The 19,388-nt window shown below is 38.2% G+C and overlaps 1 protein-coding gene across 4 annotated transcripts in view; it reads left to right on the forward strand.

Moving 5' to 3' along the window:
- The first annotated feature begins 4,705 nt into the window (after positions 1 to 4,705).
- Positions 4,706 to 19,388, forward strand: part of ALCAM (activated leukocyte cell adhesion molecule) — a 209,605-nt gene continuing 194,922 nt past the window's right edge. For 3 of the 4 annotated variants that reach the window (XR_010155671.1, XM_054680840.2, XM_054680841.2), the window contains exon 1: positions 4,994 to 5,802. Coding sequence is in view for 2 of the 4 variants with exons in the window: in XM_054680840.2 (XP_054536815.1) it covers positions 5,730 to 5,802 (73 nt within the window). In the remaining 2 variants the exon portion in view is untranslated. Of the gene's footprint in view, positions 5,803 to 19,388 lie in introns of all 4 variants that reach the window. The other variant, XR_010155670.1, reaches the window with a different exon arrangement.

Here is a 19,388-nt window from a genome sequence, read left to right on the forward strand (position 1 = left end):
GTTGCTTTTAAGCATTGAAAACAGTTCACTTAAGATACTTCTAAGGCCCTGAAAAGCATTAAAATTCTAAAGTTCTTGCTTATAATATATGATCAGTGATCCTTGACTCCATGTTATTAATACTTCTTTTTTTGTTAATCAATAATAGAGTTTTTGCTCCTTAGGGAGCAAAAACATACATTTGTCCAACCATCGTTTGTTAATACTTTCCTGTGAACTTAACTATCTTACTTAAGAGGAAAATAGTTTGGAAAATTGGGGCCTAGTAATTAATTAATTAATTAGACTTTCTAGAAATCCATTAGATCCAAGGTGACTTTTTTGCTTTAGAAAATCAAATATATATTATTTTCATATTTTTACAGTCATTATATATTCACCTCATATTCCTGAATAGAACTATTGCAGATCATAATGGGTAATAAATATATATCAAAGAAATTAGAGATAACTCTGGGAAACTTCTTGAAAATATATAATTCAAGTTGGAATTTCTTTAAAGGCATCAAACACTTAAATAACCATACCTTGAGTCATTTTCTACTTACTCAAAACTAAAAGACCTGCTTATTTCAGTTGAAAGTGGGAAAACTTTGAAGAGAAATCCTCAAGTTAAGGGGTAAACCCAGACTCTTACACTTTTTGTATGTAAATTTATACACTTACTGAAATCACCCACAAATTATGAGTTTTTAATACACTGAGAGTTTTTGAAATTCATTTAATATAGTGTAAGTTTCATAGTCAAATAGCGTAGCTAAATTCTTTCTTCATTCCTCATGTCTGAGACAGGAAGGAAAATGACTAAGTGGATTTCTAGTTCAACTGAAATAGCTATGTATTTCTTTTTGTACCCAGACTGAACATTCTGTGAAATAAGAACATAATGTTTATCATAGACTTTGAAAGTTTTTACTCTCCTGAGCTTCAGTGATATGTCTTTATTAGCTAGCATTATTGAAAAGGTGAGTTGCAGAATTGTATTAATTCATTGACAGATGATACAGTTAACAACTGAAATTAAACAATAAAATTCAATGGACTTGGGAAGAGATATACCCAGAGGTCCTCCATGTGTATTTAATACAATAACTTTAGAAATCATTTACTTAAAAACAACTTGGAGTCTAGAATAAAACAGAATTTTATATTATACAGATGTAATCTCTGTGCCTCTTTAAGACTGTGTTTCTTCCTAGACTTAATACAAATCCCACTTAGGCCCTTATTTCAATCTTTGTCATCAGTATATTAGCCTAAGCCCTAGCTTGATCACCTAGAACCTTTACTAATCAGGTTTCTGTGCTCGGCATGGGCCACTTTGTTTTATTCTAATTGATGGCATATAATTTTAGTACAGCCTTTCTTCTGTAGATTGTTTCCTCACTTTATACTTCATAGTTATCACCTTGTTGACTAGGACTTGACTCATTCTTTTTGCCTTTCCTAAACCTTAGTCTGCCTAGACCAATCATTGAAGACCCAATGGAAACCCCTTTCATCTTCTCATATCATGAACCCTTGTAAGATTGTTTGAAGGCTTATATTCTGTTAGGTATTTTTTCTCACCACTTATCATTCATTCACAAAAATTTATCAAGTGTCCAATCTATTTTTAAGTATGGCTGAACATGCATTCACCGAAGGTGACGGTTGAAGGAGAGAAAAGTGAATCAGATTTGTTGCATGCTCTGGAATTGCATACAATTTTGTTCAAGGAGTAGGAAGGCAAACAAAACACAATGGTATACAGTGGTAGGAACAAATGTTTTCAGCTTCCAAAACTATCTTTGTTGAAATTTCATCTCCAGTGGAAATTTTGGCGGTGCTAATCAGGGGAGAAAAACTACTTCCATTCTTCAAAGGCACACACAATTGACTTGGCTATGTTGTCACATACTGATGGGATTAATATTTTAGTACAGGGAAGGGGTCCTGGCCTGAGCCTTGGGAATCCTGAGTCCTGATCTCAACAGACCGTAAGTAGGAAACTTGCCTCCGGTACCATGTCACTGCTTTTGAGCATATCATCCTGATTGATGATGAATTCCTTTATACTTAAAATACAAAGCTCTTCTCATGTCCCAGGTAACGTGAAATTTTTTCCCCCTGGATAAATGTTATTCATTTTTCCCTTTCAGCAAGATGTACCCTTATGATGCTCTGATGCATGACTAAACTATACAATAAATATTATTGGAATACTATGTATTCTCGATTGTAACAAAAGTGACTGTGATCTACATGTAGCTGGAAACACTCTTCCTCTCAAGAATTAGGTAAGATGGATCCAATCCCACATTGACTAGATTTTGAAAGATTAATTCGATTACATTACTTTGTGGAGCTTACATTTTTATGTTTATTTCTAACTCTGAGCTCTTGCTTATGCTACATTATTTCAGTTTAGAAGTGGTCTTGTCATCTCATATGCACTGTATCTGGCCTATGCAGATAGGGTGCGCTGCTTTATTAATAAATTTCCTTAATGAAAATGTGTGTGAAAGGATGAGAGAACTTATGTTTAAATCAATCGCCCCACCAAAAAAACCATACATTTATTGCTATGCATTCTTGATAAGCAAAGTGGATAGTGATGAGCAAAGTAGATAGGAATTCAGTTCAAGAATCAGAATGCCTGGGTAGAACCCTGGCTTTACCATTGCTATGAATCATTGTGTGACCTTGGAAAAGTTGCTTCAAGTCTCTGGGTTTCAGTTTCTTCATGAGTAAAATGAGGATGAAAATAGCAACTCCTTCAATAAATTTTTATGAGGGGAATACATCTATTAATTCATATAAATTGCTTAGAATATTCTAACATGTAAGTGTTGCTAATTAATAGATCTAAAGACCTTTGAACATTTCTAAACTCATGCTTTGTATTGTTGCCTTCGTCCCCACTCCCAGGCCAAATTTCTATTTTCATGGTTATTATTTTGTTTAATATAGAGACGTTTCACCATTTTTTTTTATGACCAATAGCCTTTGGAGTTACTAGTCCAAGTGGCTTATCAAGGCATTTTCCTAAACTAGGACACATTCCTTTCTAAAAACAATTCTGGAAGCAGTGGACTACACATTCAAATATATATTATACATATGCACATATATATATGCATGCGTTTGTGTATAAGTATAATATGTACATATTTGTATAGTCAGTTGCTCCCAGAATTCCACGTGTGTGTTTGTGTGTTTGATCTCATTTGATCTTCACAGCAATCCCATGAGGCTAGCACTATTATCACTTTTTACAAGAAAGGAGACTGAAGCTTAAAGAGGTTAAGTGAGTTGACCAAGATCATACAGTTAGTGTCAGAGCCCAAATCAGTCTTCCTTTTGCAAATCTACCTTTAAGCAATTATGCTGTATTAACTCCCATCGTAAAATAGAGGAGATCAGATAGAGGGTTCGCGGACCTAGGTTAAATATATTGTCAGGTCGATTTATTCTAATAAACCCCACTTACAACCACAGTGAAAAAGAAAACAATTGCCTAAAGCAATTCTACGGGAGTCCATGGAAATGCTAGCATTTCAGCCAAGCTTAGCTCAAGGAATATAGAGTTAAAAGGCATTTGCCTCCTAGCGATAGCCTTCCTGTTGATTCATAAGATGCAAATGAAATGTTAATGTTTAAACCAAGTGGGAGAAACTACTTATTTTGAGAGGAAAAAAATATAGTATAAAAGCTCTACTCTAGAATATTGTTAATGTAAGGAGAACTGGAAGAACAGGACAAGCAGGCTTTTGAGAAAAATCACAGCTGAAGATAGGGCTTAATAGTTTAGAGCACTAAAAGATAAATAATTTTAAAAATCAGTGTGTGAGTGTGTGTGTGTGTGTCTGTGTGTTGCGAGTCTCCAATCTCGCTGGTAACTCGCAGTTTTCTGATGAAAGTGCAGTATGTAACGATTACTAGTTGGCATCCTCTGCTGGAGACCAGTCTCACAAAAGGGTGACCCTGTGATGCACGAAAGGCTATTTAATGCCCCAGCGAAGTGCTTCAGGGACCAAGATTTTATTATTCTTTGGTGATGAGAGTTGTGATCCTGCATCCCTGATTTAGAGCCACTTAGGGCTCCGACAGCTCCACCCCGGTGTTCTACAGGAAAATCTTCCTTCATGCTCTCTGCCTGATTTGAAAGCAACACAGCTTCCCGATGTTCCGCCTGGGAGGTGGTTCAATCTTTAGAAATTGCCTAAGAAGCCTGTCCATCTGCTGGAGTGCCTGGCTTTCGGGAACGGACCAAGACGGACTTGGCTTTTAATCTGAAATAATTTGAGGATTTTCTGTCTATAACTTAAAATCACCGCTTAACTCGAAGTAAAAAAGTGACACGCTCTCTAGAGGGCTTTTGTAGACATTGGGAAAATCCGTATGACGAAGTACGGTTTAGAAATTCCGGATTTAATTTCCCCCGGGAAAAGCAAATATCTTCTGTTGGTACCGGGCAGTCGACTCACGTAGTCTTCCTTTAAAACCAAGTCTATGCCAGCCGGGTGTGAGGGGAGTGGTGGGGGTGAGCAGGGGGAGGAGAGAGATTCGAAAAGTACAGGAGGAATCAGTCCAGTACAGGGGTTGCCCCTGCCAACCAGTAGCTATTCCGGTTAACTCCCAAGAAGCAAGTTTCCACCTTTGCCACTTCCTCCTGCCCTTTCCTTTCCTTTTCCCTTCACTCCCGCTCTTGGACCCAAGGTTCGCTCCCCACCGCCACCGCCCTGCCCCACTATTCTCTTTACAGGACAGAAGGCTGCAGCAGCACGGCGGAGAAAAATCTCTGAGGAATGAGTCGGTGGGATGGGCGTATGGGTGGAGGGAGAGGGCAGTCGATTTTTAAACCTCAGCGAGGGTGGGTGGGCAGTTGGAAGCCAGAGGCCTTATCACTGGGGCGCTGCAACATCACAGAAAGTGTTAGTCCCAGGGCTCTCCCTGGCGCGCGCGGCTCCTGTGCTTGCTTCTTATTGGCGGACCTGGCCCTGGGGGCGGAGCCGCGGTGAAGCCCCGCCCATCCGGGCTCCAGGACCGGGGCACGCGGTTCTCCCTGATCCCGGAGCTGGGCTCAGGGCTCGGACTCAGTCCTGCAGCGCCTCTAGGCTGCGGATCCGCGCTTCAACCACCTGCTTTGCGCTGCGTCCGGGGAAGTGGGGAGGAGACGGGAGGGAGGGAGGAGGCGGGGAGAGGAGGAAAGAGGCAGCTTACACACGCCTTCCAGTCCCTCTACTCAGAGCAGCCCGGAGACCGCTGCCGCCGCTGCCGCTGCTACCACCGCTGCCACCTGAGGAGACCCGCCGCCCCCCCGTCGCCGCCTCCTGCGAGTCCTTCTTAGCACCCGGCGTTTCATGCACATTGCCACTGCCATTATTATTATCATTCCAATACAAGGAAAATAAAAGAAGATACCAGCGAAAAGAACCGCTTACACCTTTCCGAATTACTCAAGTGTCTCCTGGAAAGAGAGGGTCGTTGTCCCCGGAGGAGCAGCCGAAGGGCCCGTGGGCTGGTGTTGACCGGGAGGGAGGAGGAGTTGGGGGCATTGCGTGGTGGAAAGTTGCGTGCGGCAGAGAACCGAAGGTGCAGCGCCACAGCCCAGGGGACGGTGTGTCTGGGAGAAGACGCTGCCTCTGCGTCGGGACCCGCCAGCGCGCGGGCACCGCGGGGCCCTGGACGACGCCCCCTCCTGCGGCGTGGACTCTGTCAGTGGCCCACCAAGAAGGAGGAGGAATATGGAATCCAAGGGGGCCAGTTCCTGCCGTCTTCTCTTCTGCCTCTTGATCTCCGCCACCGTCTTCAGGCCAGGTGAGCAAGGGCCTGGGAGCAGCCCCAGACAGACGTGGGCCTGGAGCAGTTTCCTAGGTCCCCGTCCCAGCCTCGCACCCCCGAGGCAGTGCTCCCAGGCGCGTGGGGGAGGTAAGGGGACCGCTGTCCCGGCACAGAGCTGTCCCCGGGTTCGGTCACCTGTGCCGCACGTTTGGGCTTGGCTGGTTAGCTCAAGTTTGGGCATCAAGCTGGGGAAACTGGGTGAATCTCCAGGAACTTGGTGCTCCGGGGTGGGCAGGATTCGCCTGACGCTCTCCCCTTGTCCCTGCGGCTCCCAGCTAGGCGGCGGACTCTTGCCCTCTGACAGTTCCTCCTGTCTCTGGGTATCCAAGTCCACGTCACTGCGCCCCGAGCAGTTTTTCTTTCGCTTAGCTCTCAGATGAAATAACTGCCGGCACTTTTTCGTGATAAATCCCCTAGTAACTTCCCCTTGGTGAGCTGAGGAAGGGATGGGAGGGGTAGAGAAGGAGAGGACTTTAATCACCTCCCCCCGCCCCCCTTGAGAAACCTGCTAAAGCTTAAAATCGTGGTTTCAACGTTCCCCCCTGCGGTCCCCGTCCATTGTCTGGGCGGGTGGTGAGTGAAAGGGTGACCGCAGGCAGATAACACAGTCTGAACAGGAATTAGTAGGTAGGTCTGGGAGACACCTCAGTGAGAGGTTTGTGAATTTCCAGGACCTGCTCATAGAGCCTCAGTTCTCAGTTCTGTACTGAGTCTTGGAAGAGAGAGAGAGAGAGAGAGAGAGAGAGAAAAGGCAAAATTCCCAACAACTAAAATATCTCGCGGGAAATCCCTTTCCACACCCTCGGGGACGTCCCCTGGCCCTGGTATCCTCAGGCCCGCCTGGCGGCTGACACAAGTTGTTCTAACAGGGTATTCCGTGCGCTCACAGTTGCCTGACAGAGCAGCAGGTTCCTTTGCTCCCCTAAACTGAAAATTTAGGGGATTTTTTTTTCTTTGAAGTTTTTTTTTCTATCCCTGCGTAGACAGTTGCCAGTTAAACTCCTACTTCCTGGTATTTTGGCCTGTTTGTTCTTAGCTTTTTCTTTAGCTTTTATCAAAGAAAAATCTCACTTCCTTTTATCAGTGCACATCCCTTCAGCTGTCGGCAAGCTCAGGTCACAGAAGAGGTTTGAAAGCCTCTGAATCTCTCCCAGGAACTGGCGGGGAGAGGGATTTGGGGGCCAGAGCCTGAGGAAGAGATTACAAGTGTTTGCGAGCTGCTGCTGCTGCTGCCGTTGCTGTGTGTGTGGGCGGGAGGAGTGCCCTCTCCAGATCTCTTTATTAAAGTTACATTTCTGGGTGAGGTAATGAGCTCACCTGATGTTTCTGAGGCTGAGGGGAAAAAAAGGCGTCTGCGTTCTCTGACAAATCTCGGGCTCTGGGGCGGGGACTGTGAAACCATAGTTCAACCGGATTTAAAGCAGGTGTCCTAGTGTAACAACGCTGGGGAGGTAGGTGGAAAGGCGAGACCCCCTTGGGCCTGGCACAGTGTGGATTTCACTTTTTCGAGATTCCACTGTCCGATGGAGGAAAGGACACTTTGGAGCCAGGGAATGAGTCAAGAAGGGAGGACAAGGGTGATGTCGATTTGTAACATGCAAACGTCCACACGCCCACAGTTGGTTTTCCGATTAACCCCCTCGAGACTTGGAGAATGTAATCTCACCCTCGTCCACACCCCTGACACAGGCACATAACCAGTTTCCTTTTCTCTGCCGTCACAGGCGGGCCACGTCGCAGGATAGGTTTTTCTACACATTTAACTGCTAAAAGGGGGAAAGTTCCGCTTTCAGACCTCCTTCACGGTGGTTCTTTTGGCGCCACAGGCTCGTGTGTCCAGGGGGCACCGAGCTGCGCGCTTTCGGCGAGCGGCTAGCCCCGGCTCACCGCAACCAGCCACCGTGAATCTGAGGATCCGATATCGGCCCTGGACCCTCAGATCCGTGGTTTCGGTGAATTACCGAGCTGGCATTGCCGAAATTCTCATTGCAGTATCAGTGTGTTTTAAAAGGAAAGGTTACAGCACTAAAGGCGCCGTGTCTACACTGAGGAAGCAAGTCTTGGACAGTAAGTGCGCCTTCTTCGGAGCCCTCTGCATAGCAGAGCCCGGTGGGGGTGCGGTGCCAAAGGCCGGCTTCAATTGAGCGGGGTAACTGACTTCCCTGCCGGCCACTCTTCATTTCCGGAGCAGTTTTAATAGTGTATGTCCAGTTGTAGAGGTCAAAAACTCGAGTTTGTGAAACTGCTTCCCCGGGTCTTTCGGCTTGTAGTCGCTACAAAGTCATTGATATATTTTAGGCGTGCCACGTTACCTGTTTTGAAAGGAGGAGAAAAATATATGAACCACGAAAACTGAATTCAGAGATAAAGGCAATGAAGTGTGTGTTCAACATCCGAGGTAGCAATATTCTCATTATTCTTGTAGAAAGAGCGTCAGCCTGTGGTGACATTTTGTATTGCTTAAGAAAAAAAAAAAGCTTTTCTGGATTATTTACAAGGAGGTGGGGCGCTGCAGTTAACTCTTTCTTCACTTGGGTCATCTGTGTGAACCCCTCTATGGGATTTTTCATAACTACTCACTGATCTCACTGATATAAGATTCATTCTAAGACATAAGCACACATAAAGCTTTCTTCAGTGGGATATTATGTTTGAAACATATCAATTGATCTCAACAGGACTTGGGAAAGCATCAACTCAAATAATGTCCTTTCAAAGACTATTGATGTAGGACTATTGAAATTGATTAATTTAAAAACTAAAAACTGTTTAACAGCCTATATATATATATATATATATATATATATATATATTTTCCTTAAGGATTTATTTAATCCAATAGCAATTTACAATTTAATGGAGCATTATTTGCAGTAAATTGCTTCTCTAGGCTTTCTTCAGGACATCTACCTTCAGGCACTTGAGCAAGTCATTTAACCTTTTTGAGCCTCAGTTTTCTCATACAAAATAAAAAGACAGACTACAGGCCTACTCTCTGAAATGTCTCCCAGCTCAAAAACTCTTTGTTTCTGAAGTCTTAAGGTAAAAAACCAATTTAGGCAGGCAGAGTCATTTTTCAACACTATTTTTCTAAGGATCTCAGTCTAGACAAAATTCATATAAATTGTATTATTAGAAAAGTATCAGTAGACCCCAATTTCTAATTTCCTTTTTTTTTCTACCTTTAAAAATTCATGATAACATCTATGCTTACTCTTTCCAGCCTTAGTAGGGGGAAAAAAAAAAAAAGCATGAAGGAGAGAAATTAGCCTTCCACTCTCCTGGGAAAAGAGGACCCAAAAGTAGGAAAGGATAGTAGGCCTCAGAAAGTCCTGCTAGTGTAACCCATCTCTCCTGCAAACCTGTTCCTATATAAACTGCATACATAGTACCTAGAATGAGATGTAAATGATGGTTTATGCTTAAATATTCATATGACAAAGCCTCATATTGTACATCCTAAAGTTGCTCAAAAAGTTGATTTGCAACATGGTTGTAAATGCAAGACAGAAGGAAATAGAAAATACTAATATTTTTCTATTGTTTTAAAACTTGTAGAAATCCAAAATATCTTGTCTTACCAGATTCCAAACCTTTTCTGACTTTGTAAAAAATTCAAACTAGCTTATCTTTTTTAATAGACAGTCAGATGAAAATGCATGTCTACCATTGACTTATCAAAAAGAAGAAAATTAATTAAATAGTCTTGTGTTATTAGAAAAATTGTATATTGTAGTCAGTATTCATGTGTTCAGTTTCTAACTATGTCATGTAAGAATGTTGTGACCTTGGGAAAATTATTTTTCTGCTCTTTTTTATTTCCCATCTGTGAATTTCTTTCTGTGCAATGTGTGGTTCTGATTGTGTTGAGATTAGTAATTCCCTTGCTCAGCATTTCAAATTTTTTAAGTAAAACGTGCTATTTTAATTAAGGCTTTTATTATATTGTTAATAGAATAACACTCTTTAATTTATTCCACTTAATTATCACTTTTATCATTTTATTAAAATAATGGAAAGATGTTTCTTTTTTTTTCTCTCTTTTTTCTTTTTCTCCATCAAATTTTCATGCCACTAACCATGGGCCTTTGTAAAACTTAGTACCACCTAAGTTGTCAGTATTACTTGGTGTAAGATGGCAGCAGTTTGTCAGATAGTATTTTAAATGCTTTATAATCACCATGTTTTACATTTCCAAACACACTTCTTTCTGTTCTGGCCATTTATTTAGCATAAAACACCATCAAAGAGTTCTAGCTCCCTGAAGGTATTCACTCAAGTAGACACATGCAATTTATAGCCCAGATATGCAGAAGATCCACTTAGGTATAGCTATGGTAGAAGAATATGTCTCTGTCTCAATGTATACATAGAAACTTAAATGCAATTTCTCACAATGTGTTAATTTTATTCTTCATTGTTAAGTTTTCACAGAGTCTCATCTCATTTCTTACACATTATGTGTGTGACACATGTATGTGACATATGAAGAATGAACTAACTTACTGGAATACTAAAGAATGGTTTCTTGGGAGTGGTGGGTGATAACATTTATTTGGTTATTACTTTTGGATTTCAACTCAGTTTATTTTCAATAAGAAATGGAAAAAAATCCATTTATACTTTTGATTACTTTTTTTATTAGGGTAGAATTTTCCTTTCCTTGTGGAGAGTAAATTCAAGACTAAAATAGATATTCTATATTCAGGAAGAGGATATTGCAGGCTATTTGGTAAGGTTAAATCTAAATCCTACAATTATTATAGTGTCCCTATAGTATGTAAGTCATTACCATATTTTTGGAGTTACTGATATTTTCATGCAGCTAATTTCTCTGCTTAAATAATAAATTTTACATTCTCTTTTCTCCCTTATTATTGAATAGAATACCTTATATATTTCAGATAGGCCTAGTTCCAAATGTGCTATGATATTCAGCAATTGTTTTATGCTAACCTATTATCATAGCCCATTACTGTAGTCTATGTTCCAAGAATGAAATTAGCTTTTAATGCTTCCTCTCTTATTTATCCAGTCAGTTCTCAATTATCCATTCCATTGAAGGGGAAATCAGAGTTGCGCACAATCCAAAACATCTTCTAACCAAAGGATTCCTTAATTTGACTTTGAGTTGAGGTACTTCAATGAACATGTCTATACTTGTCTGGTCTAAGAATTCATAGTACTTCAACACAATGAAACTAAACTGCTGGGGAATAGGTTAATCAGAAATTAGACAGCTGTCCAGCTTCTCTGATTTGCTTCTCTATTACTGTTATTGTTATTGTTTTAGCTCTTTTCTGTATCACTTAAGGAACTGATGCAAAATCTTGGCCCAAGTAAGACTAAAAACATCTATGAGATGAAACTAAACCTTTGCAATCTTCTCAAATCCTATAAATATTATAGACCCTTGATGTTCATTCACAGGAAAACATACTATGACCATGGCAATTGCTGTAGTCTTCTGGCCTTTGCTCAATGACACTTCCACTATGAATAATTTGTTTAGCTCTGCAAAATCACATTTCAAGTTTTAGAAAAATTTTACCCTCACCTGGCCCTTTTTCTTAAGCAAGTTTTTTATTACATCATATGAGTTTCCATGAATAAATGAATAATAAAGCAATACCCTTTTCATGTTATGAGTTGGGTTAGCAGCCAGGTAGGTTGACTCTCCAGTAGGATTTTCACACACCTGCTTTTAGAAAAAAAAATTACTACTTATAATGGATTATGGGGTTACAGTAAACAGTGAAAACCAGTAATATCAAATCCATAAATGTTAGGAAGATTGGAACTTGTAATTAAAAAAGACTTTATTTTTGATTATTTTAACTTATTATGATGATTTCACTAGAGAAGCTAACTGAATTTGTAGATTAAGATATCAACCAGGACTCCAACACAATGTTTTCTTGAGGGAGATAAATCTCAAAGATACTTTCACCTTAGAAATTGATATAAGTAGATTTTTATCCTCTCCATCTGTATAGTTTTAGAGAGAGTCTAGATTACCTTATTTGAACTGTGAATGAAGAAAAAAAAACTTTCCTGTACTTACTTGCCTTTGGTGCAAAATCAACATTGGAATGTTGATAATGACTAAAGTGAGTCTTAACTTTTCCCTTTTCCTTTTCCCTGTACTTGTCTTTGCTGTAGTTTTTACCACATTGTATTATGATATTGGTGACTTTTTTCAGTTGAACATAAATTTTTTGAATACCAAATATCATCTTTGTCTATGTATCCTCAAGTCTAGTTAAGAGCTTGACACCTAGAAGCTGCTTCACATTTTTTCTTTGCATTAAATACAGTAGAAGCAATGCATATGTGGAGAATTAAACTCCATATGGCAGCACCTGACATTCATGCATTACTAAGAAATTTTCTCAAGGAGTTTGGGAGTTGAGGATATAATATTCCTCACTGAGAATTGAACTGGAAAATAAAACCATCATGAAAGAACAGAGTGGGACAGGCTATCAAGACCTGATGGCACTTTAGTAGTATTAATGAAAAACAAAAAGAAAAGAACATGTATATTCATAAAGGACCTGTGATTAAGGATGAAAAAGACTTTGGTCATTGGAGAAACACAGAAAAAGTAGAGGAGTTGGGCCAAATGTGGTTATTGAAGCTATTATACTTAATGAATCCAAACACTTTCTTTTATGGTGAAAGTAAGTGGCCCCTCTAACTGGCAGACATGACTTGCCCAGTCTCCTTAGCAAGTATAGCTTTTTGTTGAGATAGATAAAACTCATTATAAGAACCTAATTCTGGGGCCAGGCTCAGTGGCTCATACCTATAATCCTAGCACTTTGGGAGGCTGAGGCGGGCGGATCACCTGAGGCCAAGAGTTCGAGACCAGCCTGGCCAATATTGTGTAACTCCGTCTCTATTTTCTTTTTTTCTTAAAAAAGAACATAATGCTCTGAATATTCAAGTCATATAGTAAACTTTCCCATGCTGGAATTTCATGGTCACTAAGAAATCTTCTAATTATAATGTGATGTTGGTTTTTTGTTTTTGTTTTTGTTTTTGTTTTTGAGACGGTGTCTCGCTCTTGTTACCCAGGCTGGAGTGCAATGGTGCGATCTCTGCTCACTGCAACCTCTGCCTCCCGAGTTCAAGCGATTCTCCTGCCTCAGCCTTCCAAGTAGCTGGAATTACAGGTGCCCACCAGCTCGCCCAGCTAATTTTGTGTATTTTTAGTAGAGACTGGGTTTCGCCATGTTGGCCAGGCTGGTCTGGAACTCCTGGCCTCAGGTGATCTACCTGCCGTGGCCTCCAAAAGTGCTGGGATTACAGGCATGAGCCACCGCACCGAGCCCAATGTGACTTCTTATATAGCCAGTTTACAGTCAGAGGATGCACTAGCTGGAAGAGAAGCATTGTATTCCCTTGGCAATAATTGCTCTTATGTATACCAATAAGCTTGTTTATGAGTTTGGCTAGTGAGAATTCATCTCTAAAAGATGGGAAAACGTTTGGTAAGCAGCCAAAAGAAGCTTCTAAGTTTTCAGGGTTGAAACCTACACATTGAACCCTTCCAAATTCAGCTTATTTGTGGTACAATCAGCTAACCATTCCCCAGGTGACACCTATGGTGTCATTTGTTGTCAACTTCTGTGTTACCTATTATAGACATTTATTTTCTTTCTTTTATATCTTTTGGTGCTATCTTGCTTAATATGCATATTATTAGTAGGTTGACCATTCATTCATCTTGGTATACCTAAGACTGTCCTGGTTTATGCCTCATGAGCTGGTACAATTATTAATGGCATCCTTTTTCATTTTCAGAAGTGCATTTTGCATAACATATCACACAGGCTCCACAATAATTTGTAACTTGTCTTTATGTCTTGGAGTACTTCACTGTGATAAATGCACTCTTCATCCTAACCAAGTGCATATTTTTAACCCATTTAAATTTAATTATCAGCTACAGTGAAATACCATTAATGGGTTATATGCCCCTTTCGTGTCAGGTATAAGAAAGAAAGATGTGAGGTTGTAGCCTCTAGAATTCCAGAATGTTGTGGATATGAAACATTAAGGATCCCATGGTTTGGAATGGAAACTAAATTGACCTCAGATGCCAAGGGAATAATTTTGTTTGAAATTCACCTGGGAGCTACACTTAGCTACGGGGTTATTTAGGGAAGAACTATTTCAGTATGAGCTTGAATTCCTTTTGCAGCAAATTGTACAACTCCCATTCTGTTCTTCTATGAGATTTCTCAGTAATCACACTACCAATTTTGTTCTTAAAAAAATCAGGGATGTTGAAGGAAGCCCCAGCATTCTTCTGTACATGCAAACTAAGTTGTATCAGTCAGAAAAGGCGACCTGATGTGGCCACCAACAGTATGGCTAGGACACGGTTGTAGTCAAGGGTGTGACAACAGCAAAGACGCTTATCGTGGAAACTTTGACCCTGTATTAACAATTTTCACCTTCTAGATCCTTGGGCAAAACATACGGCCTTTTGAGAGGCTCAAGCAGTGTTGAATAAGAATACTTTCACTTAGAGCTAAAACCTTAACTCTCTCCAGAGTTAAATTATGGAAAGTTCAGTGTGTGTGAGTTTGTGTGTGTTGGGGGCTGGAGAGGAGAGAGAAAGACAGAGAGACAGAGACAGAGAGAGAATGAATTCTGAAGGATTAGAGGCATGCAATTTATTGTCACAAGTTAAAATATGGTAAAAGAAGGGTTGTTGGAAAAATGAGAATGTTCTTTTGATGTTCTTTTTGTTTAGCCCCCCATTTGAGAGCTGAAATAAATGAAACCACAGGTTAAGAGATTACCTAAAATCCAGAAGCAAATTAACCACAATTCCTAGTGACATGTTTTCAGTTTCGTTTGTGCCTAAACTCATAGATAAAAGGTTTTGACCTGTAAAGAACCTAAAAATTACTTAACTACTTGACTAAGGTCACATTGTTGGCCAATCCAGAACTAAAACTCATGTCAATTGATCATTCAGCATATATAACAGCTTTCAACAAATATTAATGGAGTGCTCAATATGTACTACACATTGTGCTTGAGGATATGGAAATAAACTAATTACTATACATTCAAGATCCTATCACTCAAAGATGTTATGTTCTCTCAGGGAAACAGATATCAATTAATTAACTATATAACTATTTGCTAGAAATTTTGGTAAATGTCACAAGAACAATGAACAGCATTTTACAACAAAGGGGCCAGATCTAGTCTGGGGTTTAAGAGAAACTCAGAAAACGTCTAGCAGGAAGTGATATCTGAGCTATGTGCTGAGGAATAATCTAGCAAAGGATGTGGGCTGAGGAAATAACATGACTGAGGATGCTAAGGTGGTAAGAAACATGGTTTCTAACTCCTGGAGGTGAAAATGTGCCTATCCCTTTTCAGGAAAACTAAAGAAGTTTTGAAGGTTGAGACAAAAACCAAGGATTCCTTGAAGTTGTTCAAATACTTTCCTGCAATCTCCCTAATTGACTTGCCAGTTGTGGGATCTACAAGAGGATGTCTTTGTCTTATTGAAATATTCACATATTAGTAAATATTTGTATGTATACCTCCCTACTTAAAAAATAAAGTGGAATCATACCATATACATCATTTTGTACCTTTCCTTTTTCACTTAGCAGTACATTTTGGAGATTAGAAAATTGTCTCATAGCAGCACCTATAGCTCTACCTCATTTTTTAAAAGCGTGCATTGGAGTTTACTGTACTATCATCATTAATTTAACCATTTCACACGTTCCTGGAAGTTTAGGTTGTTTCCAATCTTTCGTTGTTACAAACTAGAGCAGTGAACATCCTAATACATGTTATTGTCCATATAAGCAATTGGTGGCAGTTGTTGGTAAAATGTCTTGGAAGTGAAATTACTGAGTCAAAGAAGATGTGTTTTTCATTTAGAAAGAAATTCTAAAATTACTGCTCAAAGAGTACACATCTTTAAAAAACATCCCAACAAAAGTAAGATAATGCCTCTTTCTTAAACTCTCTTCATAAATCTGTACTATTACATTCCTCTTTTTAACCAGTATCATAAGTTGGTTTTCATTTATTTAAAGCTTATTGGAAAAGTTAGAATTATAGGAGTAGTAGGCATATACATTCACATACAAGGCAAAATCTATATTGGTGCCTAACTTTATTATACATGAGATTGGGCCAGAAATGGGAAAAGACAGGTATTTACCATGAATTTTTATTATTGTTCTTTCTACATAAGATTGCTAACTTTTAGAACATAAACTGTATAATTATAAGCCATCACTTCTTCCATTTTGTAAAATTAATACTCTGTACAATCAGGATTAAGAGACAGCCGCATTTGAGCCATAAGTGAATTTAATACTGCTTTTCAACACAAAGAAATGGTTTCCAAATATTTGTATTAGTTCGTTGTAGGTACAGTATACATTGTATGGGTGGTCTGACTAATGCCACTTTGTAAACCCTGTATAATAGTCATTACTAAACAAACTTCAGTTATTTTTAAGTAAATCGTATTTCGAACAATTATTCCAACAAGTTTAAGGCTTCAGTAAATCATCTTTTGAACAATTCTTCCAACAAAGCTTGTCAGAATTTTGTATAAGCTGATAAAAAGTACAATATTTTACAAATATTTTTTAAAAATCAGTGCCACCAAATATTTTTCACCTGTAATTTTTTAACCCATTAAGGAAAGTAGGAATAAAATCTATTTTAGTCACTTTTACATAGAAAATAGCAGGATATATATATATATGGTTTTGAAAAATTATATGCCGAAAGTAATATTTTTAAACAAATGATAAATATTCATAATGGAGGTAATGTTTGTATGCACATACTGTAATTTCATGAGTAAAGCAGTTTCTGCCTGGTATTTAATTTAGATGTTCAAATCTGGGGCACTTATACTTTATTCTGCAAGCATTTTCCCTACCTGGTGATAGGTACGACACTTTCTAAGAAGAATGTTTATGGTGATTTTAAGGTATAGGTTTTATATTTTTGCAGAGATGGTCATGGATCTAAGTATGAATAACAGTTTTGATATCAGATCTAAGAGTAAAATGTAATTTATATTTGGATTTACTCCATTACATAAATCCCCTGTTCCACCCAGCCTCAATGGATACTGGCTAGTTCTCAAATAGTTTTTTTTTTTTTTTTTTTGAGAAATGCTTGTTTAGTATAAGATTAAATAGCTTCTCTTATCATACTAGAATGGCAAATACATATCTGTTTATTAAAACAAAACCTTTATCCACTCAGCTGTTTTCCTCTTTGCTGTTAGAAAATGCCACCTTTCTAAAAGAGATTATAAAATAGTAAAAAAGGAGTAGGGTTTCAGGGTATGGTTTGGAGGTTATCATTTTCTAGAATCCATCCAAAGTGTTTGGTTAGAAATGATTTGAACTGCTTGAGTAGTGATTTGATGGTAGACAGTATGGCCGTATCTCCATGGTATTAGAAGACCTATTCTCTGCTTGATCTTCATGAACTGTCTATGCTCAGAGACTCCAGACTGTCAATGCATAGCATAGATTTCTTTAGATAAGAGCTCAAGAGCTTGGGCTATGGATCAGAGCATGAGTTAGCTTTCTAGCTTTTGTCTGTTTTTTCATTTGTTAATTGAGGATAGCAGTATTACCAAGTTCATTTGGTAGGAATATTCAAGAAGGTAATGAATTTATATTATGTTTGTCAGTGCCTGGCACATTGTAGACACTCAACCAAATAATAATCATTATGAATCACATTTTTCAGTAACCTAATAATATCAGTTATTCACATCAGAAAAACTTGTGAAATACTTCATTTTACTGATTGAGAAACATTTCAGTTCCATCTGAATACATTTTGGGCTTCCATAACTAAACTGAAAAGTATATTTTATTAGAATGTTTCATAATCTCAATGAATGTCAAGTAACCTTTCAGTTTTATCATCTCAGGAAAACAAAAGAACATAATTGAAAATTATAGCTTTAAAATGTAATTTTCCACAAAAAAAGAGAAAAAAACACATGTTAAAATTATAAAGACATATGTAATGCACTATATTATTCTCAGAAATTGACATTATTATATGTGTTTCTGTAATTTGAAAATATTAGAACTTAGAAAAATTTCCGATTGTTACAATGCTGTCATTTTGATAATAAAATTATGATTTTAAATACATTATTTCTCAAGTATAATTCAATAGAGGGAGCTCCACTGCTTTCCTTTTATGAGCACTGTAGGATGCTTCCATTTATTATGATTTTCCAATGACCTCTAATTTAATAGTGAACATTATTAAAAACCTATAATTTTAATATTAAGGATATTTTGGAAAGTGAATAGTATCCTCTTTCTATTCATATAATTCAAAAAATGCTTCCACAAATAATATGTGTTTCAAAGCCCCAGTTCTTAGTTCTTTGTACCTTTTGCATAATAACTCACTAGACATGATTAAAGTAGGTATACTCTTGAGAAGCATACTTTAATACACCAAGGCATCAAAAGAGAACAAAGTTCATTTCTAGTGATAAAATAATGCATGTTTTCATATTAATTTTGTGGTAGCTATTAAGTTAAAACTGTTATATATTTGAATAGTAGACGAAATCTTTTAAAATTACTCTGCCTAGATTTTTAACCAAATGGTTACAGATTTCCACATGGAAATGGTCTTCTTCCTTTTTTTATTTTCTCATATATTCCCTTGATTTAGGTAATCCCAAATTGTGTTTTCAAGCTAAATTGATATGCATCATCTTATCTATTATTACTTTACCTTTTAATTTTGTTATGATGAAAGAAGTTGTTGGGTTGATTTTGTTCAAAAATTTATAATTTTGTCACAAATCCACTAACATGGTTAAAAAATTTAAATGGTTTCAATTTTATAAGACATCTCCTAAGATGTTTCTACATAAGGGAGTTATCCACTCTGTGTGTGACCCTGACAATTCATTTACCTTTTATGAGGTTCATTTTTCTCATGGAAGTATTGTACCATGTGATTTCTTCACAGCTCAAAAATTCTAAGATTCAAAACTGTATTTTGATTTAGAAGAAGAGTATGCACGCACCCTTGTATGTTTGAGTCAGTGTTGAGCAATAATTTTACCTGAAGTCTAATTAAGGAAAAAAAATTCAATGATGGGCCTCATTTTTAAATTTGAAATGGAAATGATTTTATTACATTCTATAGAAAATTGTATAATATCACACATTAGACCTCCTAATTTATTACTAAAATTATATCAGTAAATGAAATGGTCCAATTCTCTGGTATATTTAAGAATTGTCAACACAGAAACAGATTTAAAAATCTCATATTGAAATTAGATTATCTTTCACGATGGCCATACTGGGAAGGGAGCTTTGTGATAAAGGCCTGTGGGTTCTTCATCACAGTTTTAACAAATCACAATTTAAAATACCTTTTAAAGTAAGTGCCCATTTTATTGTGCTTACTTTCCATTATAGATCAGAGTTTGAGAATATGGTGTCTGTAGCCAAATTGTTTAGTTTTGAAACCTGTGTCTCCATTCTCCAATTTCC

This window comes from Pan troglodytes, chromosome 2 (assembly GCF_028858775.2).
Source record: "Pan troglodytes isolate AG18354 chromosome 2, NHGRI_mPanTro3-v2.0_pri, whole genome shotgun sequence".
Classification (NCBI taxonomy): Eukaryota; Metazoa; Chordata; class Mammalia; order Primates; family Hominidae; genus Pan; species Pan troglodytes.